The 16,871-nt window shown below is 49.9% G+C and overlaps 1 protein-coding gene across 2 annotated transcripts in view; it reads right to left on the bottom strand.

The window, feature by feature from the left end:
- The window catches only part of SLC6A1 (solute carrier family 6 member 1), a 43,154-nt gene that overhangs the window by 18,345 nt on the left and 7,938 nt on the right, over positions 1-16,871 (bottom strand). For both annotated transcript variants that reach the window (XM_047851014.1, XM_047851015.1), the window contains exons 2-3: positions 2,146-2,208; positions 210-539 (exon numbers count right to left, since the gene is read on the bottom strand). In XM_047851014.1, coding sequence (XP_047706970.1) covers positions 210-447 — 238 coding nt within the window. In that variant the 5' untranslated portion in view covers positions 448-539; positions 2,146-2,208. The remainder of the gene's footprint in view (positions 1-209; positions 540-2,145; positions 2,209-16,871) is intronic.

Raw genomic sequence — 16,871 nt, 5'->3', positions numbered from 1 at the left:
AGAGGTGAACTTTTTGGTGGTGTTAACAAAGGACACTTGGCCTTTTGGGAATCTTTTGGTTAAGGGACAAGAAACAGGAAATGGGGCCTGGTACTCCCTTTGGAGTCTTGAGGGGACCCCTTCCCCTGAGTTTGCCCCAGAAAACACCCAAGTGTGACACTCTCCAAGGGGTCCAGAACCGGCTGGGAGGTTGCCAGGCCAGCACCTACCACCTCCGTTTTTGCCGCAGAGATAGGGGAATCTCCAGACGTTGCCCAGGCCGATGGCATAGCCCACACAGGACATGAGGAAGTCGAAGCGGCCCTTCCACGTGTCCCGGTCTGGAAGGTCCGCTGCCTTCTTCTGCACCTTGACCACCAGAGTTTTGGGCTTGTCATTGGCCACAGGGGCCTCGCTGACCTCCGTGGAGATCTGCCCGTCGGCCACCTTGCTGCCATTGGTCGCCATGTCTCGGAGTTTGGACACAGAGGTCCTGGCAGATGGACGTGCGATGTCGGCCCCGGTCCACGCGGACAGCAGTTTTGCGGCTCAAGGTCACCCTGGGAGAAGAGAGAGGTGGGGTGATAGGCACAGAAGGGTGGCAAGATCCTGGAGTTGCCCCAAAATTACAAAAATAAAATAACCCCAAACAACCTAGGAGCTGGAGAAGGCTCTCTCATAAGCCCTCTTTCTCCTAGAGGAAGGGCAGTACCCTTTGTTTCTAGACTTGTGCGTGGGGATGTGGTGTCTTCATAGCTCCTGAGCTAACGTCAAACCTGCATCTGCGTCACATGCCCTTGTTATGGGTCTTGCTCAGAGAAGAAAACCGAGGAGACCAACTATTCAGACAGAAATATTAAGTGTTCCTCATCTTTGCCTCGTGGGGTACAACTAGATTTCTCATTCCCAGAGGTCATAGTAACCATGACCAATGTAAGCAATGGTGGGGCTTAACCGTGGGCTGGAACAGGGAGGTGACCCAGCTACAGATGGTGAGTGAAGGCGGTACACCCCTTGTGCACCCCGATGTTTATAGCAGTGCCATCAACAATAGCCAAAGTATGGAAAGAGCCCAAATGTCCATCTATGGATAAATGGATAAAGAAGATAAGTGAATAAATAAAGAACACACACAATGGAGTATTACTCGGCAATCAAAAAGAATGAAATCTTGCCATTTGCAACTACGTGGATGGAACTGGAGAGTATTATGCTAAGTGAAATTAGTCAGAGAAAGACAAATACCCTATGACTTCACTCATATGAGGACTTTATGATACAAAACAGATGAACATAAGAGAAGGGAAGCAAAAATAATATAAAAACAGGGAGGGGGACAAAAACATAAGAGACTCTTAAATACACAGAACAAACTGAGGGTTACTGGAGGGGTTGTGGGAGGGGGCAGGGGCTAAATGGGTAAGGGGCATTAAGGAATCTACTCCTGAAATCATTGTTGCACTATATGCTAACTAACTTGGATGTAAGTTAAAAAATAAATTTAAAAATATATTAAAAAATTGAGTTATGATAATAGTATGTCCCTCATTGGGCGGTTGTTCTTTGCTTATTCAGTGAGGACCCTGCGCCTGGCAAATGGGGGGGACTTGTTACTATTTTCTCAGCAACCCCAAGCCTGGCCACGCTTCCAAGTTCTTTGCGAAACTCTGTAACGATGCAGATTCCCAGGTCACACGCCAGATGTCCCACATCAGAATCTCAAGGAGATGCATCCTGAATCCATACATTTAACATATTCTGCAAAAGGAGCTTCTTATGCTGGGAGCCAGTCCCAGCCATCAGTTGAAGAAGGACCACTAGTTTACATGACCTCTCTGACCCAAGATATATCCCACCTACACCCTGCACTCTCCTTACCTCTTTAGTTCCAGAGGCAGCGTGGGGTAGAGGGCGGTGTATGACGTTGGGCTCGGTCCCGTCCTGGATTCAAATCTCCAGTCTGCCTTTTACAAGCTGAGTGACCCTAAGCACTGTTTTTTATTGCTCTAGCCTCAGTTTCTTCATCTATATAATGGGAGTAATCTTATCTAGCCTGTAGAAGGGTGGCAAAACTAAGCTTTAATAGCTGTAAGAGTACTTTTCACCTGACTGGTTTACAGAGAGAACTCCACAAATGGTTGTAATGATTTTGGTTACAGATGTTACCTGATGATTTTCAGTGGTGCGTCAGCTCCAGAGCAGTGCCCTCTGCAGCCCCTGGGTGGGATCCTGAAAAGCAGACATGAGGAGGGACCCTGGTGAGCTGGCAGGCAGTGGCTAATGGGCAGCCCTGGGGGGAGGGCGGTAGGGGTGCGGGAAGCCTCTCTCTGAGCGCCCCCGCTGGGTGACCACGTGAGTCCATGCAGTGTGGTGCTGGCCACGGGGCACTGGGAACATGCTGGAAGGGGCCTGCTGCCTCTCAGGACCTTGCCTTGAGGGCAAGGCAAGGATGTCATTCCATCATTTTATGAGAAGGAAAAGAGAAGGCGACAGAGAGGACGCAGCTCCTCAGGGCCCAAATGGGAGCCGGCGAACTCAGCCGAGATTTTTCTCCATCCTCCAACCAAACATGCAGAAATGTTGTAAAAGACCACCTTAAGAACATGTGAGACGGTACCTTGTTTTATGGAGTGAAAAAAGCAGACCTCAAAATAGTTCATTTAGTATGATCCTAATTTTGCCCACTCCCCACCCCCAAATCTGTTCATTAAAAAAACCCTCCAAAACCCAAGGGATATATCCTAAGGTATTCACAGTGATTAGTTTATAAGAGTCATTTTTATTTCCTTTTTGTGTGTGTGTGTGCTTTTCTGGATTTTTAGAATTATTTCTAAATTTCTGCAAAAAATTACATTTCTAAGTTTCTATAAGACATTTTTAAATTAATAAAACCATGCAGAATAAATGTATGGAATCCCCAGGGCTCACAGGAATGTGTGAAGCACTGGTCTGAGGTCTGAGATGTAGGAGGGGAGCCAAAGCAATGTGCGGCCTCCTCCCTCAGCGCTGTCCTGCTGGGGGGACCCTGGGGGCTGTGCACCCACCTGACAGCCCCTCATGCGCAGTCCTCATTACCAAACACCATTGTCTCTTCCTAGAGTTCACAGAAAACCAGACCACCTTCAGGCCATCGAAACTTTACTGCCAACCCTGTTTCTTGTTCTCAAGGATGACCCACAGCCTTGTCTCAGATGCCCATCTAGCTCCTGACTTGGGCCTGGCGCCATCAGAAGGAACTCCAGACTCAGGTAGGGTGACCTCCCATTGTCAGGGATGGTAGCTCATTCTGTTGTCTACCAGGAAGTCTTGGGATATGCAAGAGAGAGAGCAGCATCAGGAAAAGGGGAGGCTAAAATGGAACCCCTTTTGTGGGGGGGGGGCAGTTAGCCATTCACTATCAAAGCAGTGATGCCCTTTACTGTCCCCATGACCTACCCTTGTGGGCTCCAGCCACCATGTTTGTCCAAAAGGATCCAATCACCTTGGACCAGGGCTGATCACCTGACTCTGGCTAGTCAATCAAAGCTCCTTGCCTGGGAATTTGGCATGAGACTGAGAAAGAAGACCAGCCTCTCCCATCTATCTGCTGAGAAGGAAGGAAATCAGAAGTCCAAAGATGGAGAGAGAGGAGTACCTGCGTGGCTCAGTCGGTTAAGTGTCTGACTCTTGACTTGGGCTCAGGTCATGATCTCACAATTCGTGGGCTCGAGTCCTACGTCAGGCTCTGTACTGACAGCGCAGACCTGCTGGGGATTCTCTCTCTCTCTCTCTCTCTCTCTCTCTCTGCCCCTCCCCCACCCATTCTCGCTCTAAAAATAAAGAAACTAAAAAAAAAAAAGACGGAGAATCTTGGAAGCATTTGTGTCTGCCATTCCAGGCTTTCTTAAGGCTGGGTTACATACCTGTGTTTAGAGGTTACAAAGAAAGCATCCCCATAGCGGTAACATAAATTTCCTGTTTGCTCCCATTGACTCAGAGGATTCCTGCTAAAGTCTTGAATCTCTGCTCCCTTACCACTTGACCAAGTTCTCTGTAGCCTACGGGAACAACAACTTCTGGCCTCCACTCTGGATACATTTGTTGATTATCCACAGAGAGTCAAACCAAACTAAAATTTACGGTGCTGTGCACTGGGGCCTCAGATTGCCCCACACCACTCAGGGAGAGAGACAGTGACAGGCAGGCAGGCAGGCAGACAGGTGCCCCTCTGGCCTACTCCCAGAAAGCAGGGGAGATGGCAGGGTGTGTTTAAGGGGGAAACACGGTGTGTATGTCCTTTGAAGAAATCATTCAACATTGACACATAGGAAAGGTGGAAGGTCGGGAGGAAGCAGAGTTCTGGTTCGCCGGGCGGTTTATTCCACCACCCTCTCCATGAGTACATTTAGCATCACCTCGTGCAAAGGCCAGAGAGATCAGAGTCCATGGCTGCTTGAAGAGCTCAGCATGAGAGAGGCATACATGCTATCTTCAGAATATGAGAAAGATTTAGCCAGATGCCTGTAACTGCCCTCTGAAGAGCCACGTCTCCGCGTGTACAGCCTTCCTTTTAGAAGACGTGCAAAATGTGAAGGTAACAATATAAGGCCACGCACTGATGTAACTGGTGCTTCTTTGGGGATCCCCATGGAGAAGGCCCTCTGGCTTGCAAGGCAGTGGGACAGACGGCCCTGGGGCTACATCAGAGACCTCAGCTCCCCTTCACATTTACTAACGCTGGGCAAGTTCCACCCCCTTTTTGATCCTCATCTGTAAAATGGGGCGGTGAAGGGTTACATGAGATCATGCATGTAGAGCAGGGGAAGGAATACCTAGCTCAGAGTGAGTGCTTAGGAAATCTCAGCCCTCATCATCACTGTGATTATTTCTGTATGTGTGCGGATTGTGGTTCCAAATCTAGGTGTCACAGCTTCCCAGAAGGCCATCGTGGTAGTGACGATGGCAATACCACTACTAAGAGCAGCTAACATTTATTGAGGGCGTATCATCCGGTCCTTCACAGACTTTCAGCATTTTCAGACCGATGGAAATAGTCCTCTTAGCCTCCAGGGGGAAACTAGCTAATGAAAATTTCAAATCTCCATGCTTTGGGTTCTCTGTATATAGACCACTTAGGAGTGGTCTAGCTGATCACCTTGGGCCAGTCGAAGGTGGGAGTGGTACGTTTGTGTGGTCAGTTAATAAAATAAAGAACCGTTCTGTAATAAGTCAAGTCTGGCAAGAAAAAGACAGTCCAAAGCATCTAGTAGATGGCAGGAAAATGATCAAAGGGCCCCTGTTCATTAAAAAGGCTAGGGCCCGATGCTTACAGACAGCACATTCAGAAGCGGCCTGGCTAATAGCCCCCAAGAATAGCTTCTTGCCAATTTTCATTCCTGACACCAGCTGGTTAACCTGTCGCTCCCTTTCTCTGAAAAACGGCACATGGAAAGCACAGGCATGTTCAAGTTCACAGGAGGAATCTGGCTGTCTTTCTAGAAACGTAATGCTCTCTGAAGCAGGAGCCAACCTTCTAGCCAGTTGCTATTTCCCCTTTCCCGAAACAGGTTCCTGCGCTTTGCCGCCAGGGGCTGCTCAGTGTTGAGATGGCTCTGTGGACCCACCGCCATGAGACCAGGCATTTCTTCACCAGCCTGTACAGTGCCATTCTGCAGCCCTCCTCCACCTGCTGACACAATGGGTAATAGGAATGCCTCTCACCACCTCGTGATTTGGGACATTTTTCCAAGGCCCACTTCCAGAGCCTTCTGGATCTTCCCCATCAGGTGAAGATATTCCGCAGACCAAGAATCTGGCTACGTGTTCCTCCTTAGTACTTTCCCATGTTAGCTGAATTCCACCGAAGTTAACATTCTAAAGGGCACTGTTAATGTGTGACCGCAAGTGACCCATTTTCCACTTTTGCTCACCTACTCATTCACTCCTTCCTTTCTTCAGTAAGTACTTACTCAGCATATGCTGGGTGCTGAAACAGGGATGGGACAATCATTTCTAGCACTTTGCATTTTGAACCGGAGTTTGAATCCGTGAACTAACAGGGACCAGCAGAAAGATTCCATGTTGTAAATGTTTACTAGGGTCTAATGTGTACACGGAGCTGGGCCGGACACTTGGGTTGCAAACATTAACAAGACCAGGTCCTTGACCTTGACAAGGTCACAGCCTAGAAGGAGAAATATCTCTGTCTACAGCCAATCATAATACCTTATGATACGTGCAGCAAGAGTGTACGAACAAGACACCGTAGGCCTAGAAGGAATGATTTAATTCAACCAGAGAAGGCATCCCAGATGAGGGGACATTGGAACTGGGTTTTGAAGGCTGAATAGGTGTTCATCAGGGTCAGAAAGAGGGAAGGGCATCCCAGGTGGAGAAACAGAAGTAGGGAGGTTTGAAGATAGGAAGGTCAGTTTGTGAAGGACCTTGAAAGCCAGGCTAAGGAACTTAGGGGCCAGTTGCAGGGATGCAACGGGGGTGATAATATGATCAGATTAGTATTAGAGAAGAAGACTCACACAGGGAGGCTCTGGGAAGGAGTTAAAGAAAGAGACTCAAGGCAGCAAAGTGGTGAAAATGTTTCCATGAACATGTTCCCATGAAAATGTTCCTTCCTCGATGTGCACGTTGAGACCAAGTCCCAAAGCCATCGTTAAAAACAGGGCCAAACCAAGCAGAAAGAATACCTCTGCCAACCCCTGAGTGAGGAAATGCTTTATAAGAAAAAAAAATATGTAGTTTGGAAGCTCTAGATCAGAACTGGCAAAATGGGTCAAAGTTGGCCCTTGGGCTTGTTTTATTTGGCCTAAACAAAAATTTTTTTCAGTTTGCATTAGAAGCCAGAAATATGACTCTCTAGGATACATTATTTCAAACAGGGGGAACAGCAAGTGCAAAGGCCCTGAGGCAGGAATAAGCTTGGCATGTTTGAGAGTCAGCATGGAGGCTGGGCTGGCTGCAGTCCAGTACAGGAGGGAACAGAACTAGTCAGAGGCAGGCAAGGGCCAGATCACACAAGGTCTCAGAGACCACAGCAAGGAGTTCACATTTTCTTCTAAACGGGATGGAAGAGAGTAGAGGGTTTAAGTGGTGGGGGAAATCTGACTTACATTTAAAAGTCTCACTCTGCCCAGAAGAGGCTGCAGAAGGGCGGGCGAAGCGGGGGGGGGGGGGGGGGGCATTAAGAGGCTGAGAGTCCAGGGAGAGAGGACAGTGACTTGAATGGTGGCAGCTAGGGCAGAGGTGGTGAGGAGTTGACCGGGTTTCTCTTTTGGAGGTGGGGCTTACAGGCCTTGCTAGCAGACTGGCTGTCAGCAGCCCCCTGCACAGATGGCAGGCTGGGGGGAGGGGAGTGTGTGGCAGCCTCCTTGGACAATCCTCCCTCTGTCCCACTGCATCAGAGGGACTGGTGGCTGCATGGGGTGGAGACTTGGGCAGAGGCCAAAAGGTCAAGGCTAGTGTCTCAGGGCTGCCATTGTCCAGGTCCGGGGGTGGGCCCAGAACCCACTCAGAGCGAGTGGGGCACCATTAAGAGCCAGAAAGGCAAGGGGGGGGAGCAGCAGGCTTGAGAGTAGGGGCCCCCGCTCCCTCCCATGACGCTGTGCATACTCCTGCTTTGTCTTGCTCCCATTCTGTAATTACAGAAATTACAGAGGCTTGCTTCATACTGCAATCACTCTACTTGCTTTTATTTCTTTTTGGAACTCTGCGGTTCAAGAAAAAAATTAATATTGGGTTTGGCTTCATTCCAAAGGGAAACATAATGCAGTTTATTCTCTGCTTTGGGGGAAAATGCTGGGCTCATTAGATTTATTGAGCATCTGTTGTGTATCCAGACCCATGCCAGCTCCTATCAAGGGAGAAGAGCCAGCATTTATTGAGCACCTATTGTGTGCCAGGCATTTCACAGGTGTTATATCATCCAGTCCCCATTCCATCTCCATAAGCCAAAAGCTATTTCATCCATCTGACAGACAGGGAAACTGAGGCTTGCCAGCCTGGGGCTACTGTAAAGCAGTCTCAGATTGTTCACTGACCCGGGGCATCGTTATCCAGTGTGATTCTCTTATGGGGCGCCTGGATGGCTCAATCCGTTTTGCGTCCAACTTGGGCTCAGGTCATGATCTCATGGTTCAGATCGTGAGTTTGAGTCCTACATTGGTCTCTGTGCTGATAGCTCAGAGCCTGGAGCCTGCTTTGGATTCTGTGTCTCCCTCACTCTCTGTCCTCTCCTGTTCACATACACTCTCTCTCTCTCTTTCTCAAAAATAAATAAACATTAAAAACAAAGAGAAAGAAAGAAAGAAAGAAAGAAAGAAAGAAAGAAAGAAAGAAAGAAAGAAAAAACGAACGAACGAACTTTGGGCCCCACTCCAGACCCACAGGATCAGAAGCTGCGTTTTAACAAGGACCCAGTCATTCAGGTGCCCAGGGCAGCTTTGGAAGCTCTAGGTTAGGGATGACCCTGATTCTTCCACAGAGCTTGGTTCAAATCCCTGTATGACCAGGGGCCAGATACGTAAGCGTGCTGGAGTACCAGTTTCCTCATCTGTAAATGTGGACTCCTGTACCTCACAGGATTGTTGTGAAACTCTGAATCAAGATGATGCGTGGAGAGAGGCTGGTGAAAACAGAGGGCCTGGCGCACAGGAAGTGCTCAGTAAATAGCAGCTCGGATTGCTATTCAAAGAGATGAATGGCCGGGGAAGTGCTTTGTAATTGAAAAATGTGGCACAAATACGAGGACCAATTAATAGCTGATCATCATGTGCGGAAGGTCAGAAGGAGGTTGGACGCGTGCAGATGGATGCCGGTGTTGTGGGCAGCCTTTGACACCGACTGCCCTGAAGGCCAGGGAAGGTTCCCCGAAGAAGGCGCTCGGATGGAGAGGGGGCAGCTGGAGAGGGCCTACGAGGCCTCCCCTGAGTCGGGTGGGGGTGGGCAACAAGTCAATCTTTGCCAGGGTGAGAGCTGCAGGCAAAATAGACGACCTCAGGTCTAGACGGCTAGCCCTTTTCCTTGGACCCTCAGCCAGCGGGGTTTAGAGCCTATGCAGCTTCCTTCCTGTTTGAGACTTATTCTCTGCCACACTGGTACACCTGGTCTACCCCAGCAGTCTACAGATGAAGAACAAGGCCCAGAGAAGGCTGGTGGCCGGCCCAAGGTCACACGGGACACAAACGGTATGATTCTTTTAGACCCCCCAGCTCATTACACATTCATACTTAAGAGATGAAAGAAAGCAGGTCTGTGCTGGTGCACACTCCTGACTTGCCTCAACATACCCGAGAGGTCATTTACAGACCCGGGTGCATTTCTCAAGAGCATCTATTGAATGCCTACGCCTCACAGCATCCTGTTGTGATTTTCAAGCACGTTACTTATTTTCTCCAAGTGTTTGTTTCCTCTTCAGGAAATGGGGCCAACAGTAACCACTTCACAAAGCGTGAGGACTGGATTAGAATTTTCTAGTGCTGTGCCAGGCCCAGCAAGTGCTAAATACATTGAAGCTACAATGATTACTAGCTCCCATTTCGCAGATGATGGTACCGAGGCTCAGAGAGGTCAAATGACCTGTTCAAGGTCACACAGGATTTAACCCAGGCCTGCTGACTCACAGTCTGGTGGTGTCAGCTCACCTAGCAGGTGCCTCCCAGACAGGGGCTTGTGTGAAATTCTCTGAAGCCTTTATATGTAGCCTTACTACTATTCATGCCTGCCTGCTGGATTCTGAGGAGAAGAGATGTGACTCACATAGATGAGTTTCCCCAGACTCACAGCCCCATGCAGATGAGAAAACCCAGGCTCAAGCCCTTCCCCTCTGTTTGCAGCCTCTGAGAGCCTGCAGGTCCAGTTCTCCGGGGTGCCCTCCAAACCAGAATATAGGAGAAGGCCAGAGAACACACCCCTCCCCTGCCCCAACAACCAGAGTGAGAAAAAAAAAAAAAATCAGCTTTATAACTGCTAGAGGCTTAACAGACCCATTTAACGGTGGAATAAACTCCAGGAGTTAAGGCTCTCTTTCTTTGGGGTTGCACGCAGCAAAAGCAACAAAAACAACTTTTCATTAACAAAGAGAAAGAAAAAGAGCTCAGAGTGGGGGAAGGAAGTGAGTTAGGCCCTTACTAACATGCCCAAGGCCTGCTGTAAATGATTTATATGTATTAACTATTGAACCCAGGAAGCTGGGCTCCTGTGTCCACGCTCTTAAACACTCTATTCTGCTGTCTCTAGTGGGATGCTTGTGGAACCCCCACATGCCACCTTTGGGGTGTGTAAGAGTGGCCCATCTCCAGCAAGCAACTCCCTCCAGGGAAAACCCCCACAAGGACAAGGCCTCTCGCTCTTTTTAAGAAACCCAAGAGGCTGCTGAGGTCTGGCTCCGTAAGAGGCTAACGTCCCCACGGTCGTATTGGGCAAACCCGCCGGTATCCCAGGGGCCAACAAGCAACCACATGGGATCCAGGCTGAGCAGCTCTTGCCAGGCCCCAGGGGTCTAATTAGAGTCCTTTGGGGAGGCAGCCAGCCCCAAGGGGCTGTGATCCCCTCCGGGGGTCCCCAGCTCTCCTCCAGCTGCACACATGTGCCCTGTGTGCAGCAGCAAGGAGCTGGCCCTCGGGGCCATGTCTGCAGGGCAAGGAGAGAGCGTGGCTAGCTGGAGACTTTGGAGTCGCAGGCCCCTGTGGGAATCCACTCCACACATTACTAGCTGTGTGATCGCTAGCAGTCCCTTCCGCTCTCTGTGCCTTGGTTCTCCTCCGAGTGCAAGGAGAGGAGGCAGACAGCGCCTTCCAATGACACTTCTGATCTGCATCCTTATTCTCCTCTCACCCTGCTTATCTAGCTCAATCAGTGGTTTGCTAACATGTGCCCTGGCCCCTAAATGTCTGCAAAGCCCGACGGAGCACCTCCTCTTGTCAAGGCAGTATTCAATCCAATCCTGTCCGCATGGACTGTGTGCCTCTGGGGAGCAGGTCCCACACTGGGTGCAGGGGGACAAAGATACCAGCTGGAGTCTGGCCCTGCCCGCCACTGAGCTCTTGGGACGACTGGGGGATGGGCCACAGGTAACCAGCATCCCTGTGATAAGTTCTTCCTCAGCCCAGAGGAGGGATGGCCCCCTCAGCAGGCAACTGGGAGAGGATGGCACTCTGTCCCCCTGACAGATGGGGACAGAAGTGGGGACGTTCTCTTTATAATCACAGCTAGAAAAGCAGGACCGGAATCCTTGCCTTACCCCAAGCCTGGCTGCTGATCTATTCTAGGCAGATAGAACAGGGTGAAGACGCATAATGTATTTTAGGGACAGTGAGGAGCCTGGTATGGCTGGCTAGAAGCTGGGGTTATTCAGGGTGTGTGGCTAGACAGGGGAAAAGCAGCAATAAGGGGTTTCAAATGTAGGAAAAGGGGGTGCACCATGTCCTGTAGTAAGAGCAGTGACCAAACTGAACGTTTATCGAGTGCTTAATATGTTTAGTGCATTTCACAGATGATCATGTTGACCTCTCACTGCACAGATGTGGAAACTGAGGCTCAAAGCAGGAAAGCGCCTTGCCTGTGGTCCCAGATCCAGGAGGCAGCAGTTTGATTCCGGAGCCTCTGCTTCTAACTGCCCTTCCCCACCTTGGATACCGGGGGAAACTTGGGGGTCACCAGAGCCTTTTAAGGTGGAGGGATTTGGTCTGATGACTTGGCCAGAGTCTGGCACCTGGGGAGGGGGGCAGCAGAAGGGGGACGGAGGGTAGTATCTGAGCTGGGTTCACGGTGGGGGTGAAGGCGAAGGCCCTGTCGCTACACATACCTTGACTTCTATCCAGTCTCATCCCCCCAGCGACATTGTCACCTCTGTACGAATGGAACCCAGGTCTTCCACTTGCCCTGTTTCCCCCATAGCACTTCAGTGATAGATGCAAACGTGTTGCACTGAGTTCCACCCTCTGTCCCCCTCTATCCCATGTCCCTCTCTGTGACAGGGGACGTTGTTATTATTAAGTCCTCAAGAAATGTCTGTGTAGGAGAAGGTGACACTGGTCTCCAAAGCAGCAGTGTGCCAGAGTTCACCAACGGGCCCTCAGGAGGGCAAACAGAAGGTTGATTTCCATGGCGTAAATGCTTCCACTGCAGCCGGTTCAGGGTGCCACCATGAGGTCACATGACCCGGAGGAGACGCGTACACCCCAGGAGTGGGCTCTTGAGTGCTTCCTGCAAGGAGAGCCTGGACATAGCCTCCTCGGCTGGCCCTGGAGGGGAGGCCGCCTGCTGCTCCTGCAGGTGCCTGGGGTCCAGGGTCCAGCCCTCCTTGGGTGTTTAGGAGTGGGGAGGGATGCAGAGAGGAGGGCAGGAAGGAGGAGGGGAAAGGAGAGTGAAGAAAACCGGAGCGAGAGGCCAGTACACAGTGGTGGGAACAGGGCCACAGGAGGAAGACGGGAGGAAAAAAAAGTAAGGACAGCAGAGGGAGGGGAGTCAGGGTGCTGTTCCTGAACCGGACGCTGCACTAGGCTCTACTCTGTGATCTCACTGTAGCCTCCAGAGAACCCAAGGAAAGAGGGGGCCTATATTTCAGCAGGAAGAGCTGGTTGGCAGAGCCTGCGGTCTCCAGTGGTTAAGGAGCTCTGACTGGAACGCAGGCTTCCGGACCTGCCTGACTGGCTTCCTCCATTTGGTCTCACTGGATTCACTGTCAGTGACCATCAGTCAGTGTCCTCAGGAGGGCTCGAGGCACCTACTGGGAAGTACCCTGTGCCAGGCACAAGGGGAGCCCACAGCAGAACAGGTCAAGGTTCTCAGCCTCGGGGCCCTCACAGTCCTGTTCCCGGCTGTTCCCGGCTGCGGATTTCCTCCTACCGTTCTTGGCTCCTTGCTTGGTGAGGTGGAATTCTGCAGCATTGCACTCCGGGGGCTTCTTCTGAAAAGACCTCCCCCCGCCCCCCCCCCCCCCCAGCTCAACCGGTCAGAAAAGATTAATTCAGATCAGGAAATAAGAGTCACATGCTGACCACCTGGCGTTCTTTTACATCACTCCTTGCCTTTTAAGACACACTTGTGAGAAAACCCAGGGGTTAAATAAGCATTCTCTCCTGTGCATGATGTGCTTGAAGGACTCTGAAGGGCATTAGGATAAACGCCCTTAAAAAACTCAGATTTGGGAAAAAAGAAAACACAGTACTGCAGGGACTGGCTGAACTAAGTGATAATCTGTAATAAGTCACACGCAGACGTGCAGCCTAGATGGAGAGCTGACTCCGCTTCACCGAATGGCACTTCTGGGCATTTCCACAGTTCGTTATCGAGCACCCACACCTGGGGCGCTGTTTCCACTCTGCAGGCTTTGTTGCTTCCATTCTAGAGATGAACACACTGAAGCCCCAAAGATAGACCGTCTGGATCAAGATCATACAAAGTCACAATAAGAACCAGCAGGGATCTCAAACTAATGGCTTGCGGGGCCGAATGGGTCCCCTGTAAGTGTTTGGTTCAGCAGTATCAGAATTTTAAAACTTCGGTTTGCAGGGACTGGGGGGAGGGAGCAGTTATGTGTTTCCCAGTTTACTGTAAGTCCCGCCATGACAATTATCTCATCCCTGGCCTCTTTACTCATTTGTTTGACCTGCCCAGCCTTCACTGGACCTTGAGTTTGCAATCTTAACATACATGGTGCAATCTAGTCACTCCAGAAAGCTCTTCTCCTAAGCGGTAGAAGGACAAAGTTACTCTTTCCCCTTCCCTAGCGGAGATATGCAAAACTCACTGGGATGGGAGCATCAAAAAGGCACATTCAGTATTGTAATTTTATATTTGGGAAACAACAAATCCTATTGTTCTCTTAATACAAGCTCAGTTGGATTTAAAAAAAAAAAATGTTGAGAGACTCTGCTTTAGAATATTTTGCGAGAATGAGGAGGGTGTGTATTTTCAGAGTTGATTAAGGGTCAGATTCCTGGGTCTCAAATATTTCCCACAAGAGAAAGCTGATTTTATTTTTTAAAAGACTCACATGAATGCTCACTTTGGCCAATGCATCTGTTCTTGATTCATGCAGTTAGGTTTCTAAAGGAATCTTTACAGTACGAATCTCCCCTTCTTTGTAAAGTGAAAAATCACATGCAGCAAGAAAAACCTACCCACTTGGGAAAACGGGATTTTTATTGAGCGAGTTTTCCGAAGTCCATGGACAATGAAGGAAGTCATGAATAACTTCTGCTGAACAGGTCAAAGGTCTTCAGAGATTATCTGTCAGCTGTGATAGGGGCAGGCAGAACAGGGTAGTGGTTAAGGGCACTGGCCCTGAGGGCAAGAAAATCTGGGTTTTGAGTCTCAGCTCAGATGCTGTGTGACCCAAGTTAGTCACCCAACCTCTCTCAGACAGAGGCGATGGTATCTACTTTTAGCTACTATGAGGATTAAATGAGCTAATATGTAAAGTGGTTAACACAGAACCTGGTACAGAGTAAATGCTTGCTACCTGGCAGATATAATAAATCACTTGATTAGGGCTAGTATTATTTGTTTTGTTTTGTTTTTGATAGCTGTGGGAAAAAGTCCTGGGCAGAATGCCACCGTTATCTTAACCTATAGGCAATCAATAGAAGAAGAGCGGTGCAAACCACTGGGAAGTGCTGATCAAATCAAATTCTCAGAGCAAATTGTTCATTAAACACAACTCCTGAAGTGGACATGTGTACCTTTCCTGCAATTAGCACGTTCGTTCCAATCCTGGTTAAATGTCAGCTGTCTTCATTTGTCCACTGAATGAGTCTCCCTGACCCCTCTCCTGCCTGGCCAAGTTGGAGGAGTGGGAATCCAAGGTCTTGGGGCTCATTGCTTCACACCCTGTCACCCAGCCCCAGGATCAGCAGCGAACAAATGACCCTCCCTCTCTGGGTATCCAGAAGCAGGTTGCTTGCTATCCCCGGGGGTGGATCTCCCTCAGACAGGTTTGCGGAAACAAACAAAATGGTTGCTTGCGTCCAAGTAATCAGGATCCCAGCTCTCACCACTGCTTTTAAAACAGCTAAATGCCTGAATCCAGCACCCTCTTTCTGCTTCCCAAAAGGAGTGGGGTTGTCTGCCAGCTCCATCACATCTTTGCCAGCATGCAAATGATGCACTTTGGGGTTTCTCAGGGTGTTAACCCCATGCTCTCCAATCCCCTATTAGGGGAGTCAATATTTTGCACCAGCTGTGTGAGAGGGAGAACTGACGAGCGTGGGTGAGAGTATTCACTTTCCAAAAGGGTTTACAGCATGGGGTCATTTAGATAGCTGGCAGAGAGAAAAGGCAATTTCCCCCATCGTGGTTTGCACATGGGCTTTTAGGGACAGTGCACTGCAGTGAGGTACATCAATCATGCTTTCCAAATGCAAAATATTTATGTATATTTTTGGTGATGGGGGCTGTTCATTTGTTCTACTGATACCCACTAGCCTGGAACGAAGAGCTCTGTTATTTATCACTTTCACACTCATTTTAGCCAGTTCCACTCTTCCAAATTACAAGCTGATACATGGCTGGGAGCGGGCTCTTCTCCTGGCCTCTCCTCTTTGGTCAATAATTATAGCTACTGTTGATTGAGCTACGCTCACAAGCAGGGTTTGACGCTCTAACTCCCTTACCTTATTTGGTCTGAGAACAATCCTATGAGCTCAGTCCGTTATTTTGTCTCCGTTTTTGCAGATGAGGACACGGGGACTCAGAGAGGTACGGTGACTTGTCCAGGGTCACGCAGCCAGGAAGCGGCAGGGCGGGGTTTGACTTTGGCTTCAAAGCTGATAGGGGTAGCCACCTTGCCATACTGTTTACCCATTCCTCTTGGGCTGGGATTGTCACCCCTGGCCCATCAGGATCTCTGTGAGCACTCTCTTCAGCAGTCTTCAGAGGGGTTGAGGTGCCCAGAGGGCAGGGTTCAGAGTGGGGTCCATTCTGGTTCCCTGTCCCACCAACCTGTCCGCCCCCTCTGGGTGCCCTCTCCAGGCACTCTCTGGGGCCTAGACTTCCGGCACCAGCCTGAGATTTAAATCCCAGCTCCACCTCTCCCCTGGCTGTGTGATTGGGTGAAGAGTCACTTCACCTCTCCTGGCCCTACTTCGTGCCTCCACGAAGGGGAGGTAATTACCCCTCTGTGCGAGGTTGTGGGAGCAATGGAGCTAGGCAAGGCGAGTGTCCCCACAGCTGTCCCCACCTACTCAGCCCAAGCCTCCTTCTTGGGGAGCTCAAACCCCAGACACTGTCCCCTCTGCACTCTTGCTCACTCACTCTAGCAGGTCCCGAATCAGCATTCAACACACATCACTCTGCCTGTGCAACGCCATTATCTCCCGAGGACACAGGCTCCGTTGTCACGGCAACCAGAGTCCTTCCACCAACTCTATTTAATAATTTCTCAACAGTGGAGCTGGGCTGGCTTGGGGAAGGGGAAAGAGCACTGGGTTAGGGGTTAGAAGTTCTGGGTCCTAGCACCTGCGGCCCTAGGGGTCCTCCTCTCTGGGCCTCAGTTTACCCATCTGTAATGCAAGGGTGTCGGAAATGGGTGGGTTTTGTGACTTTCTCTGGCCTAGAAAAACCTAAGAAACAATTTTCCAGGTCCGGGAAGCAGGAGGCAGGGGTCTGGAGCTACTGGAGATCAGACAGAGGTCTGAGTGACATCTTAAGTCCACAGGAAAGAACCAGAAGCTACCTTTGGTGACCGAAGTCTCTCCTTCTGCTGAACTGCCCACCAAAATGTCACTTTTCAGATGCTTATGCAATCTCTGTGACCCTGTGGGTTCAGAGCTGGGGATGCTTAAAAGACACAAGTTTGCCTGCAGCTATCATAGCCCCGACTCTCCCCATTTTACAGATGTGTAAACTGAAGTTCGGAGGGCAAAAATGTTGTCCATGGTCACCCCGCAGGTGGCAAG

This window comes from Prionailurus viverrinus, chromosome A2 (assembly GCF_022837055.1).
Source record: "Prionailurus viverrinus isolate Anna chromosome A2, UM_Priviv_1.0, whole genome shotgun sequence".
NCBI classification, from domain to species: Eukaryota; Metazoa; Chordata; class Mammalia; order Carnivora; family Felidae; genus Prionailurus; species Prionailurus viverrinus.
The sequence above is the reverse complement of the archived record's forward strand: the minus strand, read 5'-3'. Positions and strand labels throughout refer to the sequence as shown.